Source organism: Tripterygium wilfordii, chromosome 6, assembly GCF_013401445.1.
Source record: "Tripterygium wilfordii isolate XIE 37 chromosome 6, ASM1340144v1, whole genome shotgun sequence".
NCBI lineage: Eukaryota > Viridiplantae > Streptophyta > Magnoliopsida > Celastrales > Celastraceae > Tripterygium > Tripterygium wilfordii.
Window position 1 is genome coordinate 3130624 of NC_052237.1, and position 19987 is coordinate 3150610.

At 40.6% G+C, this 19987-nt stretch overlaps 5 protein-coding genes across 5 annotated transcripts; 4 read left to right on the forward strand and 1 right to left on the reverse strand.

Annotated features, from left to right (window-relative positions):
* The first annotated feature begins 154 nt into the window (after window positions 1–154).
* On the forward strand, window positions 155–1497 carry LOC120000269. The gene is made up of 3 exons (XM_038848254.1): window positions 155–301; window positions 377–658; window positions 756–1497. The coding sequence occupies exons 1-3, from the start codon at window positions 183–185 to the stop codon at window positions 808–810; spliced, it is 456 nt and encodes a 151-aa protein (XP_038704182.1). The 5' UTR covers window positions 155–182; the 3' UTR covers window positions 811–1497.
* A 1411-nt stretch (window positions 1498–2908) lies between these two features.
* Window positions 2909–5540, reverse strand: LOC120000270 (DEAD-box ATP-dependent RNA helicase 21-like). Its single transcript, XM_038848255.1, has one exon. The coding sequence runs from the start codon at window positions 5392–5394 to the stop codon at window positions 3223–3225; it is 2172 nt and encodes a 723-aa protein (XP_038704183.1). The 5' UTR covers window positions 5395–5540; the 3' UTR covers window positions 2909–3222.
* A 213-nt stretch (window positions 5541–5753) lies between these two features.
* Window positions 5754–10503, forward strand: LOC120000296. The gene is made up of 4 exons (XM_038848319.1): window positions 5754–7105; window positions 7734–8305; window positions 8410–8629; window positions 8967–10503. The coding sequence occupies exons 1-4, from the start codon at window positions 5861–5863 to the stop codon at window positions 10314–10316; spliced, it is 3387 nt and encodes a 1128-aa protein (XP_038704247.1). The 5' UTR covers window positions 5754–5860; the 3' UTR covers window positions 10317–10503.
* Window positions 10504–12675: 2172 nt separating this feature from the next.
* LOC119999628 (uncharacterized protein At4g14100-like) lies at window positions 12676–14129 on the forward strand. Its single transcript, XM_038847311.1, has 2 exons — window positions 12676–13245; window positions 13844–14129. Exons 1-2 carry the CDS (start codon window positions 12756–12758, stop codon window positions 14041–14043), a joined length of 690 nt encoding a protein of 229 aa, XP_038703239.1. The 5' UTR covers window positions 12676–12755; the 3' UTR covers window positions 14044–14129.
* A 1841-nt stretch (window positions 14130–15970) lies between these two features.
* On the forward strand, window positions 15971–19124 carry LOC119999599 (mediator-associated protein 2). Its single transcript, XM_038847265.1, has 5 exons — window positions 15971–16190; window positions 16302–16432; window positions 16767–16845; window positions 16955–17038; window positions 18380–19124. Exons 2-5 carry the CDS (start codon window positions 16304–16306, stop codon window positions 18697–18699), a joined length of 612 nt encoding a protein of 203 aa, XP_038703193.1. The 5' UTR covers window positions 15971–16190; window positions 16302–16303; the 3' UTR covers window positions 18700–19124.
* The last annotated feature ends 863 nt before the right edge of the window (window positions 19125–19987 follow it).

Sequence of the window (19987 nt, forward strand, 5' to 3'; positions counted from 1 at the left end):
GACACACACGATTTCACATGGATCGTGTGTAACATGTGAGAGTCACGATTTCATATGGATCGTGTGTCCATTTCAGCATTGGAATAGTTGGGACAAAAGACATTGGATTTTTAGCATTTTTGTTTCAAAGATTTTTCAATCAATGTAACCGATCTCGCCAATTGCAGCATTACTGGAGATCAATGGCAGCCTCCCTGGGAGGTACCCGATCATTCGCATCGTCCACAGCTCCGAAGATGAAACACTTCACACCATCTGCTGCAGCAGATGCCGCCACCCATGCTGGTCACCATTACAACAAGTTAGTCAAATGAATTGATGCAAAAAAAAATGTGGTAGGTTAAGGTTCGTATTAACCTGTGATTGTGTTGTTCAGGTTTGCGATAATCGGAGAGTTTGCACCGGTGTACGTGGTGCTGGGAATGGTGGTGGTTGCATTGTCAATTGGAGGGCACACAGCCAAGCAGCAACTGGTGAATTCTCCATCTGTTCACGTCTCCAAGAAGAGGAGAGGAAGCTTTCCAGAAGCGGCGGATCCTGAACGTTCACTTGCCAAAGCTGACAAGTTTGTGAACAAATCTTTCCTGAGAAAGGTTGGTCACATCCAGGAACGCAATCCCGTCCTTGCTGATACTTCGCGTCCCGATCCTTTCACCAGGTAAACAATCCTACACTACTACTTCTGTTGGAAAGAAAGATCATGTTCATATGACTTCATCAAGCTATTTGACTATCTGTTGCTGGTTAAGTTACAGGCCAAGGAATGCAGAAACTCTGAAGTCAGTAGGGGTGGAACCCGGCCGCAACTGATCTGTGACTGCAACTGATACATCTTCATCCAGTATTTTCAATATGGTCATTCTATATTTCTATAACATAATAATGGTGTCACATTGTACATAAAATTTGTAAAACTCTTTTGACTCTTTTTTTCCCTTCCTTTCCCAAGTGTTGATAGATTTCAAATGCTACAAGAGCCCTCACTTGCTAAGTTGTACGGCAGTGATGAGGCTAAGATTGTTTGTTATTCATTTCGTTTAAATAAACAGACACCAATTGATCTGTACTTACAGCTCTATACAACAGCCAATTTGTGTACTGAATTCTATAGGCTAGCATACATATTCAGATCGTAGGTTTCCCTTTAGAACTTCCGACGACCGGCTGAATAGGATCTCAAATTCACATTGATAGATTATTACTAACAAAAGTATCATCTTAGCAGTTATCTGGTAGATGTAAAATATAAAACTACCTGAAAAATGAAGCTAGGTAACACACATATAGCAGCAACACAAGACACTCCACTAGCTTTCCTGCTCTGTGAAGGCCAGAAATTAGGGGAAAAAGAGTGCAGCAGCTAAAGTATGATACAAGCACCATAGAACTAATGGTTATCAATTGTATTGTTCCACATTTATCAATGACTCAGCAACCAATGCATGAATAGCAGGGAGGGATTCATAATGCCGCAAGAACAAAATGCAACCACAGAAAAACTGAACTTATCATTTGGTTGGTTGTTTGTACAAATAACTTGGGATGAACAACACAACAAGACGCAATCTTTCCGAAGCTGCTAAAGCTCGGTAGTGAATAGTAAAAGAAACGCAAGTTGAAAAACAGTCGTCTGATAGAAAAACACATATACGGTATGTCCAAGAGCTCAAAATTCAAACCATAGTCCACTGCGAAACCAATTCCTCAATGGTTTCAAAGTCACTTCAATGCAGTAATGCAAGCATTGCAAACTATCTCTTGCTTGATTACTTATATTGCTCTAGTTCATATTTTGTGTTAAGGATCAAGTTCAAGATCAGTATTCAGGCCAAAGCACAATTTTTTTCTCCAGAAACTATCCAGAAAGACAAGTGCATGCCGATCATAATTTAAAAATAAGCCAGTCGCTTGGTCACCTGCTCTCAAATTAGAACAGAAATAAAAATAAGGTATGCACCAACAAAGCACTCTACATATTGACGAACATAGTTCCACAGTTGGAATCATACAAAATTAGTGACTAATGCCATCAACGTATGGAAAATATATGTGAAATTATCATCGTGAACAAATGATAACTAAAGTAGAAACCATCTATAATTTATTGCCATTAGATTATTCCAGTTACAATATTCTGAAAGGCGGCCAATAAGGGCATAGACTCATACCCTTCCGATGAATACATTCTACCCATAAAAGAATGTCAAACCCCATAAAAAGCAAGTAGCTAAGAGAGGGGCCTTCCTTAATGAGATGAAGGGATGAATATAAAACATTATGGTATGGCCCAGCACTTTGTACCATCCCAAAAGTAGGACTTCTTATTGAATTACTAACCTTTAGCATACCACATCTCAATTGATTAGGTACGTATTTCCATAATAATACTACATTTTAAAACACTAATCTTCATCTTTTTCTAAGCACATTTTCGGCAATTCAATCCAAATTTAAGCTTCAATAAGTTTAGACCTATCAGCAAAATATTTCTTTTATGTTCTAACGTTGAGTAGCCAATTATACGTATCACTTTTTTTTTTGGAAAGGAAAAAAATATATCATATTTCTTACCATTCATCCAGCACTTCCATTTGCATCAGACTATGGTTATGGAGGAAATACTAGTTCTGGAGCCATTTGAAACTCCAGATTTTCTGCTTTCTGCATCTGGACTTAAGACCTAAAAGTACCTAGTACTCCACCTTCCTTTAAAGCTTCTGGCATATCACATCACAAACCGACTCTTATGAGTAGCCTTCGATCTAGCCAAGCTATGAGAGTTTGTAGATCTCATTTAACAGAAAAAAACACACACTACCTGATAGTGATTAGAAAGTGTATCACACAACACAGAAAAAAAAAAGACTGCAATCATAGAATGTTCACAAGCAATGAAGTAGAATGTTCATGCTCATAGGATACTAACCCCAAAACTTCATCAATTAGAAAAGACAGAATGGTATTTTATATCAAGCTCTCCAGTCCATGTCATCATAAAAAACTTCCTAATCGCAAAAATCTAAACAGGGTATGAATCAATGACTTCAGTCACCAGTTCTAAGGCAGAGGATCCTAGATAAAGATCCGTACTCTGCCAAAGAGTAAGTTCACTTCCTAATATGCGGCAGTAGGCAAATACATTCAGCTGATAAGTGCTAAAGCACCATCATATTATGCAATGAGTCTGACCTTTAATGAGGAGTCCTTCAAAACTCAAATTTCTCAATGAGTGAAAACAGTGTCATTGCGCCTGGCAGGCCTGTCAGGAATTGTTCCTGGCTTGAATTTTGAAGCCTCGTGCTTAGCTAACTCGGGGGGCACCGGACTGTTACTTTGAATAAGCATCTGCTTGAGATCATAAAAGACCTCAGTGTCCTGGAAAGTCAAGAAAGTCGAGGCCACACCTGTCTTCCCTGCACGGCCGGTTCTACCAATACGATGTGTGTACATTTCAATATTGTTAGGCATATCATAATTTATGACGTGAGCCACGTCAGGGATATCAATCCCACGTCCCGCAACATCAGTAGCAACAAGAACATTGTACTTTCTAGTCCTGAACCCTTCAAGGCTAATTTCTCTCTGCTCCTGAGATTTACCACCATGCAAAGTTGTCACGCGATAGCCATTTTTATCAAGATTCTTGGCAACCATATCTGCATTCTTTTTTGTGTTAACAAAAACCATTGCTGTTTTATCTGCTAGATCATCAAGCAATCTCTGTAGCCGTGAAAATTTCTCTGATTCCTTCACCATCATTACATGTTGGGAAATTAAGTCGGTAGCCTTGCCAGCAGTGCCAATGTTGACCACAACAGGATTCCTTAAGTACTTCCTCGCAAGCCGCTCCACAGCCGGTGGCATGGTAGCACTGAACATATAAGTTGTTCTGTAGATCTTCTTCTCATCAAGCTCTTCATCTTCATTTTCTGGTTTGAGATTGCTTGAAGGCATGGCATCCAATACTGCCATTATTTGAGGCTCAAAACCCATATCTATCATACGGTCAGCCTCATCAAGAACAACATAGTTGCACTGGTTCAGAACAGCATAACGTCTCTCTATGCAATCAATCAAACGACCTGGAGTTGCAATCACAACTTCACAACCTTGTCTAATCCTAAAACCTTGCTCCTCAATGGACTGCCCACCAACAATTGACACTACTTTGATACCCAAATAATGAGCAAATTTAACAGTCTCATCTTCAATTTGCTGGGCTAGTTCACGAGTGGGGGCCATTACAACAGCATAAGGCCCTTCAGCCTCATTCTCCTCACTCATAGGAGGCAGCCTTGAAATGTAAGTAAGCATAGGTAAAACAAAGGCAGCAGTCTTACCAGAACCAGTCTCCGCAATGCCAATGACATCTCTTTGTTGCAACCCAAGTGGAATGGCAGCCATCTGGATTGGCGATGGCGTCTTGTAGCCTGCCCTTTCCACAGCCTTCAGAAGCTCAGGAGTCAGTTTACTCTCATCCCAACTCCTCATAGGCCTAGGAATCTTGGATCCCTTATATGATATATTGAAATCCTCCCTGAAAATTCTCCAATCTCTGTCAGTCATTTCCTCAAGCTTCTTCTCTGTCCAGTGGCGATCAACTCTCATATCAAAAGTATCATACATATCAGCAGCTTCCTCCTTCAGCTTTCTCGCTGCAGCCTCCTCAGGCTTCTCCTCCACACCCTCCTTCCGACGAATCTCCTCAAGCAACTCTTTCTCATTTAGGGCGGCGAGCTTCTTCTGCTCTCTTCGATCCATTCCAGCACGAAAACCCCTTCCAAACAAGAGCTGGGCCTCGTGCGGGTTCTGATATATCACATTCATGTCCCTAGACGTATCTTCAGTGTTTTCCCAATCAAAAGAGAAGCGGAACTTCTCGCTTGGCTTAATCACTCTCTTCTTAGGTTTCTTAGAACCCAGGTACTGTTCCTTAATTGCTTCAAGCTCTTTCTCTCGCTCTCTCTCTGCCAATTTCTCCAAACGTGCACGCTCGCGTGCTTTCGCCTCCTCTTCTCGCTCCCGCTCGCGGTTCTTCCGCTCAGACTCTCGGTCCCGCTGACGTGTCCTCTCACGGTCTCGCTCGCGTTCTCTGTCTCTGTCGCGGTCACGTTTCCGGTCATGGTCTCGCTCCCGGTCATGGTCGCGCTCCCTCTCCCTGTCCCGGTCCCTGCGGTCGGAATCAGATGGTTTATGGCTGGTGGTGTCGGAGGGACGGGGCACGGAGAGAAGTTCCTCCTGGCGTTTCTTCTGCTGCTGTTCTATTTCTTGTTGGCGGCGTTGAAGGGCTAATTGTTCGCGTTGAGCTTTGGTTAAGAAGACCGGTTTGGCGGTGTTGTTTGCGGCAATTCCAGCGGAAGTGGAGCCATTGTCGTTGTCAAACGGTCGCTTCATCGTGTGGACGATGAGAGTCGATTGCAGCAGTTTGTGGGATCTCGCTTGGTTAATCGCAGGATGGGGAAGAATACACAAGAGAGACGATATGCGTTCGACAAGGTTAAACCCTTTAGTTTCAGGTCTCGCGATCTTAAAAATTACGAGCTTACCCCGATGGCCGATAAGATTCTGGCCTAATAGACTACTACAGCCCATTTGAAAAGCCCATAAAGCCCATAAAGAGACGGATTCAATTCCGAACGCTCCCAACGGGCAACGCCAAGCCATCCGGCAACCGCTTCGTGATGGACCCCGATTAATCATAATCCGACGGCTCTCATCTCTCAAAACACGTCATCCCATTTACTCAGATTGGACCAAAGTTGGCCCGACCCGTAAGTTCTCAAATCTTCCCAATTTGGTCGTCCCACAACTGACAACACTAGCTTCGTCAACGTTTCCACCACTCTCCCTTCCGGCGAAGATGTTGCCGCCGGAGATTCAGTCTCGCTTCTCCCGACCGTATATGGCGGCTTCACTGAGTAGTCCTTCTTTCTCCTCACCGTCCTTCGAAGGCAGTGGTAATGGCCTCGGTTACTCCCCCGACCGCAACCCTAACCCTAACAATCGGTTTTCCGACGACGGTTCGTCAAACGTTAGTTCTCGATCTCGATTTTCTCCTTCTGCATTTATTCACAATTATCGGATCGCCGTTGCTCTGGTCCCGTGCGCCGCGTTTCTGCTGGACCTGGGTGGCGCTCCCGTGGTCACCGCCTTGATTTTGGGCCTCATGGTAGCCTACATACTTGATTCCCTCGACTTCAAGTCTGCTGCCTTCTTCGGCGTGTGGCTTTCACTTGTGGCGGCTCAAATCGCCTTCTTCTTCAGCTCCTCCATTTTCCTCACATTCAACTCTATCCTTCTTAGCCTTTCCGCCGCGTTCCTTTGTGCCCATTGCAATTTCCTAATTTGCATCTGGGCTTCCCTGCAGTTCAAGTGGATCCAGCTTGAGAACCCTTCAATAGTCCTTGCTCTCGAGCGCCTCTTGTTTGCTTGTATTCCTTTTTGTGCCTCTACACTCTTCACCTGGGCAACCATCTCTGCCGTCGGTATGAACAATGCTTCTTACTATCTCATGGTTTTTAATTGCCTTTTCTATTGGCTCTTCTCTATTCCTCGTCTATCTTCGTTTAAGGCAAAAAGTGAAGCAAAATACCATGGTGGAGAGATTCCTGATGATAACTTAATCCTTGGTCAGCTTGAGAGTTGGTTCCATACTTTGAATTTGCTGTTTTCCCCCCTTTTGTTTCACATTGCTTCTCACTATTCAGTGATATTATCGTCTGCTGCTTCCGTTTGTGATTTGTTCCTTCTTTTCTTTATTCCTTTCTTATTCCTACTATATGCTTCAACAAGGGGTGCCTTTTGGTGGTTGACTAAGAATGCACGACAGCTGCATAGTATTCGTGTGGTAAACGGTGCTGTTGCTGTGGTGGTTGTTGTGATTTGTTTGGAGATTAGAGTTATTTTTCATTCCTTTGGGAAGTACATCCAGGTGCCACCGCCACTGAACTATCTTCTCGTGACCTTAACGATGCTTGGAGGGGCTGCCGGAAGTGGTGCTTATGCTCTTGGGATGGTTTCTGATGCCTTCAGTTCAGTGGCCTTCACTGCATTGGCTGTTGTTGTCAGTGCTGCTGGTGCTATTGTTGTGGGATTTCCTGTACTGGTATGCATTTTTCCCATCATGACCTTTTCCAATTTAAATACAATTTTCACTGACAGTTGATATAACTTGTTGTACACTTTCATTCGTATTGTGAATTATGGTTGGTAAGATGTATGTAGTGTTTAAGCGAATTATTTTGATTGAGACCTTCAGGAAAGAAGTTTAAGGCTTGGAATGGATATAGAGATTTGATATTATGATGACAAATCGTAAGTTTTTAGTTTCCCCACAGGGTTTTATAAACTGCTGTTACATTCATTGCTTGACTTTGAAAATAGCTTACTTCAAGATCCCGTGAACAACCCGTGAGTTTAGAGGACATCTAGTCAGAGATCATTGTTGAATACAACAAAGTAGAGTACTATATCTAAATGGGAGGTGATTGGGTATCTAAAATGTACCAGATTAATGCAATGCTATTATATTAGTTAATGATTTTGGGTTCCACCTTTTGTTAAAGTTATGTTCTTGTCTAAATCTTATAAACCAAATTATCTTGTAGCTTTTGCTTTGTTTGCTCTATCTTGTTGGTAGTTATATTATTTATTTAATGCAACAAAATTTTCTTTTATGGTCAAAGTATTCCAGACTTTCCAGTTTCATTTATCCTTCTTGTTCTTCCCTCCAGTTCACTCCGCTCCCATCAGCTACTGGATTTTATTTGGCTCATTTTTTCACAAAGAAGAGCCTGCCCTCATACTTCACATTTGTTGTTCTCGGCAGTTTGATGGTCATGTGGTTTGTGTTGCATAACTTCTGGGATCTAAATATTTGGTTAGCAGGGATGTCTCTTAAATCCTTTTGTAAGCTCATAGTTGCTAGTGTTCTCCTAGCCCTGGCTGTTCCTGGTTTAGCTCTTCTTCCATCGAAACTTCATTTTTTGACTGAGATTGGTTTGATAAGCCACGCATTGCTCCTATGCCATATTGAGGATCAGGTTTTAAGCCATTCAGTTCTATACTATTATGGGTGGGATGATGATGTGATGTACCCAAGCTACGTGGTTATCCTGACAACTTTTATGGGTTTGGCTCTGATCAGAATGCTATATGCAGATCGCTGTATTGGGCAAAAGGCAGTTTGGATTTTGACTTGCCTTTATTCTTCAAAGCTGGCCATGCTTTTTATCTCATCAAAGTCTGTTGTATGGGTGTCTGCTGTTCTTTTACTGGCCATTTCTCCTCCGTTGCTTCTTTACAAGTATGTATATTATTGTGTTCAAATGTTGTGTACTCTGGTTAGTTGTAGACTTCTTGACTGCAGATGGCTACACAAGCCCTAATTCCTAACTTGTTGGATTGCAGGGATAAGTCGAGAACTGCATCAAAGATGAAACCCTGGCAAGGTTATGCACATGCTAGTGTGGTTGCTCTAGCAGTGTGGTTTTGTCGTGAAACAATTTTTGAAGCTTTACAATGGTGGAACGGGAGAGCTCCGTCTGATGGTTTTCTTTTGGGTTTCTGCATATTCTTGATTGGATTGGCTTGTGTACCCATCATTTATCTGCATTTCTCGCATGTTTTGGTATAATCCTCCTGAATTCATTCTTTTTCTTTACTTTAAGTGTCTTGTTTGTGGGAGTTTTAAGTATGTGTAGATAAATATTTTAGCCCAAAGAGAATGCGTGCAAATATTGTACGGCACTTCTTGTTACAAGAAATATATTTTTGCTGTATTTCCATCTCTGCTTCCCCAACCTCTTGAGGTGGGCGACACAAAAAAGTGAACTTCTCACTTTTCTTATTGAAGAAATGAATATTATGGGGTTCTAACATTACTTACTTTCTTCGAATTACTCATAAAATGCAACATTCAGTGATTTTGATCAAACTAGCATGACATTTTCCCCCTCCTTGTGCAGTCTGCAAAGAGAAGCTTGGTGCTGGTGATGGCCACTGGTCTGCTGTTTATCATGATGCAGCCGCCAATTCCATTATCGTGGACTTACAGATCTGGCTTAATTAAAGCTGCTCGTCAATCTGCTGATGACATCTCAATTTATGGTTTCATGGCATCAAAACCTACATGGCCATCTTGGCTGCTTGTGATGGCGGTTCTGCTCACTCTAGCAGCTGTAACATCCATCATACCCATCAAGTATATTGTGGAGTTAAGGGCATTCTACTCCATAGCCATGGGGATTGCTCTGGGCATTTACATATCAGCTGAGTATTTTCTTCAAGCTGCTGTCCTGCATGCCCTCATTGTTGTGACCATGGTTTGTGCCTATGTATTTGTGGTATTCACCCATTTCCCATCTGCCTCAAGTACAAAGCTCCTTCCGTGGGTGTTTGCGCTGCTTGTCGCTCTTTTCCCTGTGACTTATTTGTTGGAGGGTCAGGTAAGAATTAAAAGCATTCTTGAAGGTAGTGGACTTGGAGATATGGGAGAGGAAGACAGAAAGCTCACCACTCTGTTGGCTGTTGAGGGGGCAAGGACATCTCTTCTCGGTCTATATGCAGCAATTTTTATGCTTATAGCGCTGGAGATTAAGTTCGAGCTTGCCTCCCTTATGCGGGAAAAGGCTATTGAAAGGGGTGGAGTTAGACATAGTCAATCTGGTCAAAGTAGTTCCACTAGTTTTGCACCTCAAATGAGATTCATGCAGCAACGCCGGGCATCTTCAGTGGCAACTTTCACAATCAAGAGGATGGCTGCTGAGGGAGCTTGGATGCCTGCGGTTGGGAATGTTGCTACTCTAATGTGCTTTGCTATATGCCTAATCTTGAATGTAAACCTTACTGGGGGCTCAAACCAAGCAATATTCTTCCTTGCGCCTATTCTACTGCTACTTAACCAAGACTCTGATTTCATTGCTGGATTCGGAGACAAGCAGAGGTATTTCCCAGTTACATTAGCGATATCGGCTTACTTAGTCTTGACTGCCTTGTACACTATATGGGAAGAAGTCTGGCACGGGAATGCAGGCTGGGGCATCGAAATTGGCGGTGCGGACTGGTTATTTGCGGTCAAGAATTTGGCTCTTCTCTTTCTGACATTACCAAGCCAGATCTTTTTCACTCAGTTTGTTTGGAGTTTCACAAAGCAGACTAATTCAACGCCACTTTTGACACTGCCGCTCAATCTGCCGTCCATCATAATAACAGATGTGATTAAGGTTAAGACATTGGGGTTGTTAGGAGTTATTTATTCTATAGCCCAGTATATAATCTCTAGACAGCAATATATCTCTGGATTAAAATATATTTAGGCATACAGGACTGTGTACAATATGTTGTTTGGGAATTTTCAAGTGAGATGTGGAAGTTAGTGTTCCCCTCTGCCTTTTGTTAGCACAACAAGTGTCAAAAGATGATTTTTATTGGTTATAGGATTTTGAGGATCAATTACGATGCCTTTAATTTTTTGAAAATTCAGGTATGATTCATGATTGAAAATATGTTGCTTCTATAATTTATTAAAATTTAGGAATCAATTCTGAAACTTTTCTCTTTAGAGATTTCCATCGAATTTGTACATGAATTTTCAATACCTTCCATAGCAAATCTAGTTTATAAGCTATTGTGTCTATCGCAAACTTGAAAGGTTGTGATTAATTGTCGACTTATTAAATTATGTGCGTATAACTAAGAAGCAAATTTTGTGTGTATGAGTTAGAATTTAATTTAAATCCTACATAATATCTTAATTATAATTAATCTTCATCCACTTTAAGGGTATGTTTGATCAATTTAAGTCAAATAAATTATGACCATATGACCATAAAAAATAAGTTAAGAGGGTTGCACATGCCCTTATTGTTGTTCAAAGTTCAAACGTCAGAGGGACAATTACCTATGAATTAAATTGTTGGACTCTAATTCTCAAGTATGATAGGCCAATAGCAACCCCTATAAGTCCAAATGGCCTCCTCATGACTTTAAAAACATTAATTATAATTAAAGGATTCAGTAATCATCCTAAGCATTCATCCAATCATTGTTCGTTTGTTCTCAATTCACATATAATATAATATTATTTTGAGGAGAGAAGCGTAATTTGAATTTGGCGTAAAAGCTAATGTGCTGGGCCGAATTAGTCGTCTTTTATCTAGGCCCAATTCAGTTGGAGCCCGTTGAATCGAAGAGTTAGGTCTAACAACATTGCTCCAGTCCAATTCCACTTCCCGTTGAGGCTGAGCCCACGAATACTTGGATCTCGGTCCGACAGAGTGGTCAACTGCTGCGAGCAACCCTAATGGGCACTGAGAAGTGCACTTTATGAAAAATTTGGAAAACTAATGTTCCACAATGAATGAAAATAAACTCTTGAAAATACATGATAATTTTAGAGACACTTGAGATTTGGAGTGTCCTTTAAGTTGTGAATGGTACATTCACTAGACTCACGTAAACTATTAAAATTTCACCATGTGTACTCAAGAGAGAGAAAGAGAGACAAGAGGAAGAGAAATTAGTTGATAGTTGATGTTTATGAAATGCTTGAAAATGTGTTACCATTGTAGCGCACACACTTGATATTAGTTTTATATAGACAAAGTGGTCTACTCCATGCAAGGGAGAACCAACGTAAAATGACCAAACCTGTCCTCTCCACTTCATTTCAATCTCCGTATTCCTCATCTTTTTGACTTTTTTTTTCTTCTCGGAATCATCAATTGAAACATCCCCAGACCCAACACCAATGTCATGGCCCCTATACTAGTGTTCCACTCAGTTCTCTTCATGAACTACAGTGGATCTCTCTCCCTAATCAACCTCACTTCTTTCTTTAAACTCTTGATTCCAACAAAGAGTGCAGGTCGGCTCAGCTGGATGTGGCTAGGGATTCTCAAGCCTAACTGGCTTAACAGAGCAACCAATTGGGCCTGAGAATCCCTACCTCTTGTTGTCGAGCAGTTCCTTTTTTCTTCTTCTTTCTTGTAAGGTCCACAAAGGGTATCATCATCCCATCTCACCCATGAAAATTGAACTCAATACCTTTGGTTTTCTTGGGTGGCTAAGGTCCTTTGTGGGTAAGTTTTCACTGGGCTAATTTTCATGTGCTGCCTTTAGTTATTGGGAGATTTAGGTCTAACTCATGATACAAATGTCAAAAGATGATGTTTGAGGATCAATTACGTTGCCTTTAGTTTTTGGAAAATTCATATATGATTCCTCATCGAAAAGATGTTGCTTCTGTTATAGGTTATAAGATTTAGGAATCAATATTTCTGAAACTCCTCTTTTCAGAGTTTCCCATTAGGAAATATGGTTTATGAACTAGTGTGTGCGTTCATGAATTTATCCCGCATAAACAGGAAAAGTCGTGATTAATTGTTAAGTTTCACGAAAAAGAAAAAAAAAACCTTAAAATTATGGAGGACACAATTATTTGAAATTCGAAAATGATAAATATTTCAACGGTTGTCATTCTATTGATAAGTTTGACGCACCAACTAAATTCATGGGCTCCACATATTTTGTATTTATACACATGAATTTTGGGAGCTGCTGGAATCCTTAATATAAATGTTTGAATTTTGATGGGAAAAAAGAAAATGAAAAAGAAAAAGAAGAAATTATTCGATAATGCAACGACTTTTTAACTTGTAGAAACAGAAGACGACATGACGGCCATACCCATTGTACAGTGTCCACACGTTGATGGATAGCGTTACTCATTGCAGCAAGAGAGAACCACCGACAAAATGACCAAACCCGTCCTCTCCACTTCCACTTCCACTTCAATCTCAGTACTAGTCATCTTCTTAGGTTTTATTTTCTTCTCATCACCATCAATTGAAGCATCCACAGACCCAACGCCGACGCCATGGCCTCTCCAGTTCCACTCGATTCTGTTCATGAACTACAGTGGATCCCTCTCCCTAATTGATCTCTGGTACGATTGGCCCAAAGGTCGCAACTTTAACATCATCCAAGACCAGCTGGGGAAGCTTCTCTATGATCTTGAGTGGAACAACGGGACTTCTTTCCTTTACACTCTTGACTCCAACAAAGAGTGCAGGTCGGCTCAGCTGGAGGTAGGGATTCTCAGGCCTAACTGGCTTGACGGAGCAACCTATCTAGGTCAGCGCCACGTGGATGGTTTCCTCTGCAACGTGTGGGAGAAGGTGGATTTCATTTGGTACTACGAAGATGTTGTCACTAAGAGGCCAGTTCACTGGGTCTTTTACACTGGTAAACACACTTTTCCTAGGTTAATTGATACTTGAATGGAGGCCTCTATTTGTAGAAGGATAACACTTAACTTGCAAGAAACTTAAAATAAGACCTAATTTGCAAGCAATCTAATATCTGGATTCTCATGCCCCTAAGCCCTAGTGGTGAACCTCTCTGGGGAAAATCATATTGACTCAATTTTGAGCAATACCGTTGTCGTCACGCGTTGGTTTTAGCCTAACTTGTCTCATCGTCAGATAATTTAGGTAATTTTTGTGTACGGGGGCTTACTGCTCGAATTTAGACCCATATGAAGTGTTCAAGTGCAAGCTTACATGGTGTCCTTTTGTGAGTTAAAAAACTGGGCAAGTGAAAGCAATATAGAATAATTAATCTTTTATGGATTCATCAGTGGAACTTTTGTTAATCCCTACTAATTGTTAAGTGATTGGTTTGGTAGACTGGATTTGGTTGTGTTCTCATGTTTTCATCTCTCCAGATTGTTATCATTTTCCAAAAAGATTGATTTTTTTCCTTTTTTGAAACAAAGGTGACCTTAGTTTCAAGTTGTGTTGCCATGCATATGGGATTTTAATATGAATGTAATAATGTGTAGGGAGGGAGGCTCACGTGATGACGTTTGAAGTTGGAGCTACGCTTGTGGATGCTAAATGGCAAGCCCCTGTCTACTGCTTTGGCCATCAAAATGGAGGAAATAGAAACAATCCTATGATTGCTGAGTCTGCTATTACTGGAACTTCACACCAAAGCTTATTGGATGGAGTTCTAAGGGGTTCTCTGAGCCTCTCGATGTGATACGGTCTTTGTCATGGTAATAAACATTTTCTGTCAAAATTTAGTCAATAATGGTAATAAGATTGAGTTCTCTTCAGTTCACTTTCTCTCTTAACTTGTTGATGATGCATCCATTTCCATGGTTCTGCTGTTTCTGAGTTCTCTACCAGTTGTCATGTAGGATTATGTAGCCGACCACATTAAAAAATTAAACTGTCATGTCAGTAGAGTTGCTTCCGAAACTCTTACAGGACTATATATGCCCTGGATCCTGGAATGGACATGGAGTCTTATTTGCAGCCTCCAAAAGCTCCATGAATTGTTGAAGAAATGAATCTAATTTACATCATGCATGTCCCCGACTCCTCCCATTGCAGGAGCGCATGAGAGTTGTTTACCTTTTTTCAATTGCATACTAGAATTCCACACTAATGGCTTAGACTAAATTAGGTTGTGGCCTAGGTCATCGACCAAGCACCTTCCCCTTAAATGAGATGAGAACTTTGCAGGGATCACTTTGGGCTTCTTCCAGCTACTGCAGCATAAAATTTAACAATAACATAATCCACACAACCTGATGAGAAGGCCATATGGCTTGGTGGTGACCATGGTGCCTCATCACCATGACTTAGGTCACGGGTTCAATTTCCTTCCCCCCCCCCCCCCACAAAGCTTTTCTATATATAAAAGAACTTCACAGAGCCTGGTATATGATGTATCAGAAGTACTTCACTGATAATTGAAATCTCTTAGCTTCTTTCATATTCTTTCAGGTTCCTCATGCATCAAAATGTGCAGACATAAATGCGATTTCCCACTATCATTGAACTGTAATGAAGTGAAGCTACACACATTTTGATTTTTGATGTGTTTTCTTGGCTTCTTACTTACATAGAAGATGAAAACTTGGGAGAGATGTCTTTTAGTCTTAAACCCAACTATCTTTGGTTTCTTGCTTACATAGGGGGAAAAAAAGAAGAAGATCGAGTGTGGTATTCCTATCCAACTATCCTTTGATGGGTGTGTTTTGTTTGCTAGGCATCACTTGTTCCCCCACCTCAAAATTCTGCTGTGTTCTGTACTTGCACCGATGCGCGAAATATATAAAAACACAGAAATTTATGAAACTCAGAACTGTAAGCAGCCATTATAGATAATCAAATCTTCCAGTATTTATGTTCTGGGACAACCGTGATTGCTGCCTTTCCCTGTTCTCTGTCACTTACTTGACAATGCTGTTCAATATAGAGGCAGCAAAGCAGCCCAAGCCCCCAGCTAGAGCAGCATAAGCAGATCCTATAGTCTTCACTGCATCAGGGGTTTCTTCATAGAGGAATTCCAATAATCCCACATTGCTGAGAACTTCAGCTATTCCAATAAGGCAATATTGGATCTACAACCAATATGCACTAAGGTTTGGCAGGGATTAGGGTTAAGAAACTGGCCTCCTACCCGTGTTGATGGAAAACTGCCAGTCCAATGCCTCTTCTTTGAAGCTGAGAACATGCATGCCAGTGATGCGTCTGGATATTGGGAGTTGGGACAAACATGTAGTAGAGTCATAACCACAATTTTCTTTACTGAGGCATCAAACATTTTTTATTAGCACAACTCACTGCACAACATCACAATAGGTCAAAATACAATAGACTGTCAAACGCACCACTGTATAAAAAATCTGCTGAGTCCAGGAAATACCGGCATGCATGTTACTCGAACTTGAGCAACCTGGTCACACTGATTATTTTATTTAGCATTCATATGTCAATTTTTTTTCTAAGAATTTGCCTTGAAAATTGAAAAATTCAAACTAAATGGACCACAAATTAGCTCGTGTAAATGGGCCTTCTTCCTTAAACTGGCGAGAAAAGGCATTTTCTTTTAATGGGCCCTCTCACTAAGCCCTTCTTTTAATGGGCCTTTTCTTTACGCGGATCGTTTCGATGTCTTCGACTCTTTTCCGGTCTCTCTTCCCTGTCAGGTAGGGTTTATGCTTCATACTTCTTAGCAGTCGACACAAAAAATTCAATCCCTCCAAAGCTACAACACGACAAAGAAGAGCTTGGGAGTAGGAGGAGGAGAAGAAGAATCAGGCGTCATTGTTCTTCTTCAATCGATTCGTATTCTTCCTCATATTCACTACATAGCTTGCCAGTCCACAGCTGTTGGTACGTGATTTACTTTGTAGGATTGTTAGTTTTTATGTGAAATAGCCATTGCCTGGAACATGTTCGACGAAAATCTTGAACTGTGTTGTCTCTATTTTTCACTGATTTCAGGAATGCACGGTGCTGTAAAAGAGGGTTATGAACCCCCGAAAGACTTCGAGGAAGATACTAAGGAACCGCTTGTCGATCTCCAGTTGACGGATTCCACCGAGCTTTGGCTCATCCAGTGGCCCAGCAATCAAGTATGATTTCCTATCCTTAACTTATTCTGTACTGTTACTCGAATTGGCAAATGGGTGGGCTGGGTGATGAAGGTGTTCGCTTCTATATAGAGCCAAAGTAGGTCTGATGGCAACAAAGATGCTAGCATTGATTCTGTGTAGACGAGGCACTAAAATCTTTGATGGAGTGTTGAGCATCTCTAATATGAGGCACTAAAATCTTTGATGGAGTATTAAGCATATCTAATATCAACTCTAGTAGACTTCATTTCCAGTTTCTATGTATGAAGTTATCAGTGTCAATATCGTTGTCAGAGCAGCTGACTTGAGCTTTAGTGCTTTTCATACTTTGCAGACTCCTGATTTTGATGGAATGGAAGTGACACTCGACCTTAATCGTGATGGGCGCTTGGGCACTTTTGAGGGTTCAAGTGGTAGCTATAGAAATTTTCATTCCACAAAATAATAAAATATACGCTAAGCTGATTATGATCTTATGGTCATGCTACTTTTAAATATTAAAATCACTCTATTGCATGGCAGGAAAAGAATACGATGTAGTTGGCTTTGCTGCTCAAGAGCCTGATGCAACAGTTTTCCTCTCCTCTGCATCAGAGGCAAAAATTGGTACATATTGAATACATCTCTTTCCCCCATTGTTTTCCTTTTTGTGGTTGCAAATAGCATATCGTCTGGTAGGCTGTTGGAGATAATGAACCCAAAAGATTAATACTTGATCAATTAATTTGCATAAACAAATCGTTGCACATCTAGTGGCATAGGTACAAAATTCTATATGCCTCAGAGTTTGTTGTTGCTGCTTGATTCTGTGTGGTTATCGAATGGATTGAACTGAGTTCACATTCTTCCTCCCTGGTAGAACTGAATTCACATTCTTTCTTCCCAGTAGATTGGGATGAAGACTTTGCTGAACCATTTGGTGTTGCTTAGAAATTGCATATGGTGGAATGGTAGTATTTGGAATGACAGTTGAGAGTACCATGAAATAATATCGAACTGATAAAGAGGAGAAGCCAGGGGATAAAAGATGGCGTCATTTATTGACTTTTTCATTCAGTTCGAGCCTGCACTATTTGCTTTTATTTTCGCGTGCTTCCTATTCTTTTAGAGTTAGAAAATTTGAAAATGCTTGTTTGAACTGACTTCAATTCTTCAACCAACTTTCATTAGTTGTTTTCATATTTACTTCTGTACTTGTATGCCAGAGGCAGGCATAGACGTGTCCTTTTCATTTGTTGTCTGGTCACATTCTACAGAATTTAGTTCTCTTTAAACTTCAGAGATTAAATTTTTGAAGAAGATAAGATATGCATAAGTTTACTCTCAGCCTGTGCAATCATATCTACCTTCTTTTGTGAGTAATCAACTGCTTTCATGTTGGATTATGAATTCTGTTAGTGAGGACTGGATTCATGTTCTCTGTGCTTTGTTCAGACTTCAGAACAACGGGTTTTTGTATTGGATTAATATCATATGGGATTTCAAATGTGTCTTAAATTAAATAACACAGCTCTCTTTACCTAGCACTATAATTGATGCAGGAGCATATTCCTTTTCCTTTTTGTTGCTGTTGGGCTTCTTTGTTTTGAGCCTTACTCTGTTCAGAGTGTGTTTGTGGTGTCTTGGGCCGTGTTTTGTAGAGCCCAGTAGTTTGTGTTTTTATGCAAGTAGTGTTAGGGTTCTCGTTAGTTTTTGATCTGAATATTGAATGAAGAAGATTCATGCTGGTTCCTCTTGTACAAGGCAGTGTTGACTTAAATCTCAACTTGTTCTGGTTATTGTTTGGCTGCCTTTGGCTGTTGTTAGTGTCTACAGTGCATAGAAGTGCATAATTATAGTTATCATTATTTTGGCATTTTCTGTTATTTTACACTGGACTACTTGATCTGGTTGTATTTGTGAACAAGCTTTTTAGCGTTTCCGTGAATGGTTGGTTGTGTTTTGTAGTTGGGAAGATCGCTCGGCGCGTTTCCTTTGTCCATTACCCTGATCCAGAAGAGCTTACAACCCAGAAGCCCGAAAACGTGAAACAGCTTAATATAAAAAATAGCGGAACTACATATACAGGATCTCAATCTCGGCTTGTAACCCCCTCACGTAACTTGCGAAATTCAGCCACTACACATAGCAGGCATAAGAGTTCTTCATCTAAACTTGGGAATTCTCCAAGTAACAAAAGAAGACATGTTGGGGAGTCTTCTGGATCCAAGGATCGGTCTATTCGTAGTGCTTATACTTCTTCTGGCGCCTCAATGCAATCTCGGTAAAGGTGAGTGAAAGAAGAAACTGAAGGAGGCATTCAATATTTGCTTATCCTGGTCGCGACACAATTTTATGTTGGAATCTCTTATCATGTCTTATTGATGGCTTGAAAGAGACAGCTCTGTCTCAGTGGCAGCTGTAGCTCCTCTTTCTGAGCCCGGATGCTTGTTATTTGTATTACCTATTAGATGCTTCATACTGTTATTCTATAACCAAACAAGTTTACAGCTGATCCTGTAATGGCTCGCTGAAGAAAAATTAGGTGCATTTGACTGTTGAGTGTTGACTGTACCCAAACGTGTTCATATCAACGAACCGTTATCATCCCTCAATTTGATTGGGTCGGTTGATGAATATCTGTGGAGTCAAATTATATGGATTTGGGAGGTTTTGAGTTCGATTTCTACTCGAAGCAATTTTCTTGAGGTAACTCGTTGAGTTTTGTACGTTTAAGTTTATGTATATATTGGATGTCCAAATGACAATTTAGATGGTGTCGGTTATGGAAAAAAATTACTGAAAAAGGAAAGAATAGCATGTGGCGACTCTTCTTTAAACCTTGATAGGAAATCATTTTGAATTTTTAGGTCTTATCTTTAATCCAAAATCAATTAGAGTAACAGGGATAGCGGAATTAAATTAATCCAAAACTAAGTTAGATTTTTCCAATACAAGAGTATATGGGCCCCCAATACAAGTGGGCAAGGCTTAGGTGCCTTTGGGCCTTGTAGACAAATGGTCCCACATAACAGCTGATTCATATCAAATACCAACATGCCACATGCACTCACTACAATTTGAGGTTTGTTTATCAATTGTTAGTACAGGTTTATCAATTGGGCAGCTAGGCTCATATGATCAACTTCGAAAACCTCCAACTTTCAATCACAGAATTTGATGCACGGTACGATTTGCTGCCTAATACAGTTCATTGAAGTCCATGAATGGCGATAAAATTTGATGCACGGTACGATTTGCTGCCTAATACAGTTCATTGAAGTCCATGAATGGCGATAAAATTTGATGCACAGTACGATTTGCTGCCTAATACAGTTCATTGAAGTCCATGAACGGTCACAAAATTTGATGCACGGTACAATTTGCTGCCTAATATAGTTCATTGAAGTCCATGAACGGCCACAAAATTTGATGCACGGTATGATTTGCTGCCTAATGCAGTTGATTGAAGTCCATGAATGGTCACAAGAAGCAATGCAAACTAATCAAGTAAGTATTTGCAACATTGCTTACTTTGAGCAATTTGTCTGTGAATACGACAAGTATTATTTCCGA

What these genes read in the sequence shown, in the direction of transcription:
- LOC120000269 (XM_038848254.1), top strand. Translation starts at nt 183, where the DNA reads ATGGCAGCCTCCCTGGGAGGTACCCGATCATTCGCATCGTCCACAGCT. An exon ending in GCTGGTCACCATTACAACAA is followed by an intron (nt 302 to 376) that starts GTTAGTCAAATG and finishes TGTGTTGTTCAG; the next exon opens with GTTTGCGATAATCGGAGAGT. An exon ending in CGTCCCGATCCTTTCACCAG is followed by an intron (nt 659 to 755) that starts GTAAACAATCCT and finishes GTTAAGTTACAG; the next exon opens with GCCAAGGAATGCAGAAACTC.
- LOC120000270 (XM_038848255.1), bottom strand. Translation starts at nt 5,394, where the DNA reads ATGAAGCGACCGTTTGACAACGACAATGGCTCCACTTCCGCTGGAATT.
- LOC120000296 (XM_038848319.1), top strand. Translation starts at nt 5,861, where the DNA reads ATGTTGCCGCCGGAGATTCAGTCTCGCTTCTCCCGACCGTATATGGCG. An exon ending in TTGTGGGATTTCCTGTACTG is followed by an intron (nt 7,106 to 7,733) that starts GTATGCATTTTT and finishes TCTTCCCTCCAG; the next exon opens with TTCACTCCGCTCCCATCAGC. An exon ending in CCTCCGTTGCTTCTTTACAA is followed by an intron (nt 8,306 to 8,409) that starts GTATGTATATTA and finishes GTTGGATTGCAG; the next exon opens with GGATAAGTCGAGAACTGCAT.
- LOC119999628 (XM_038847311.1), top strand. Translation starts at nt 12,756, where the DNA reads ATGACCAAACCCGTCCTCTCCACTTCCACTTCCACTTCAATCTCAGTA. An exon ending in TCACTGGGTCTTTTACACTG is followed by an intron (nt 13,246 to 13,843) that starts GTAAACACACTT and finishes AATAATGTGTAG; the next exon opens with GGAGGGAGGCTCACGTGATG.
- LOC119999599 (XM_038847265.1), top strand. Translation starts at nt 16,304, where the DNA reads ATGCACGGTGCTGTAAAAGAGGGTTATGAACCCCCGAAAGACTTCGAG. An exon ending in CACTTTTGAGGGTTCAAGTG is followed by an intron (nt 16,846 to 16,954) that starts GTAGCTATAGAA and finishes ATTGCATGGCAG; the next exon opens with GAAAAGAATACGATGTAGTT. An exon ending in TGCATCAGAGGCAAAAATTG is followed by an intron (nt 17,039 to 18,379) that starts GTACATATTGAA and finishes TGTGTTTTGTAG; the next exon opens with TTGGGAAGATCGCTCGGCGC.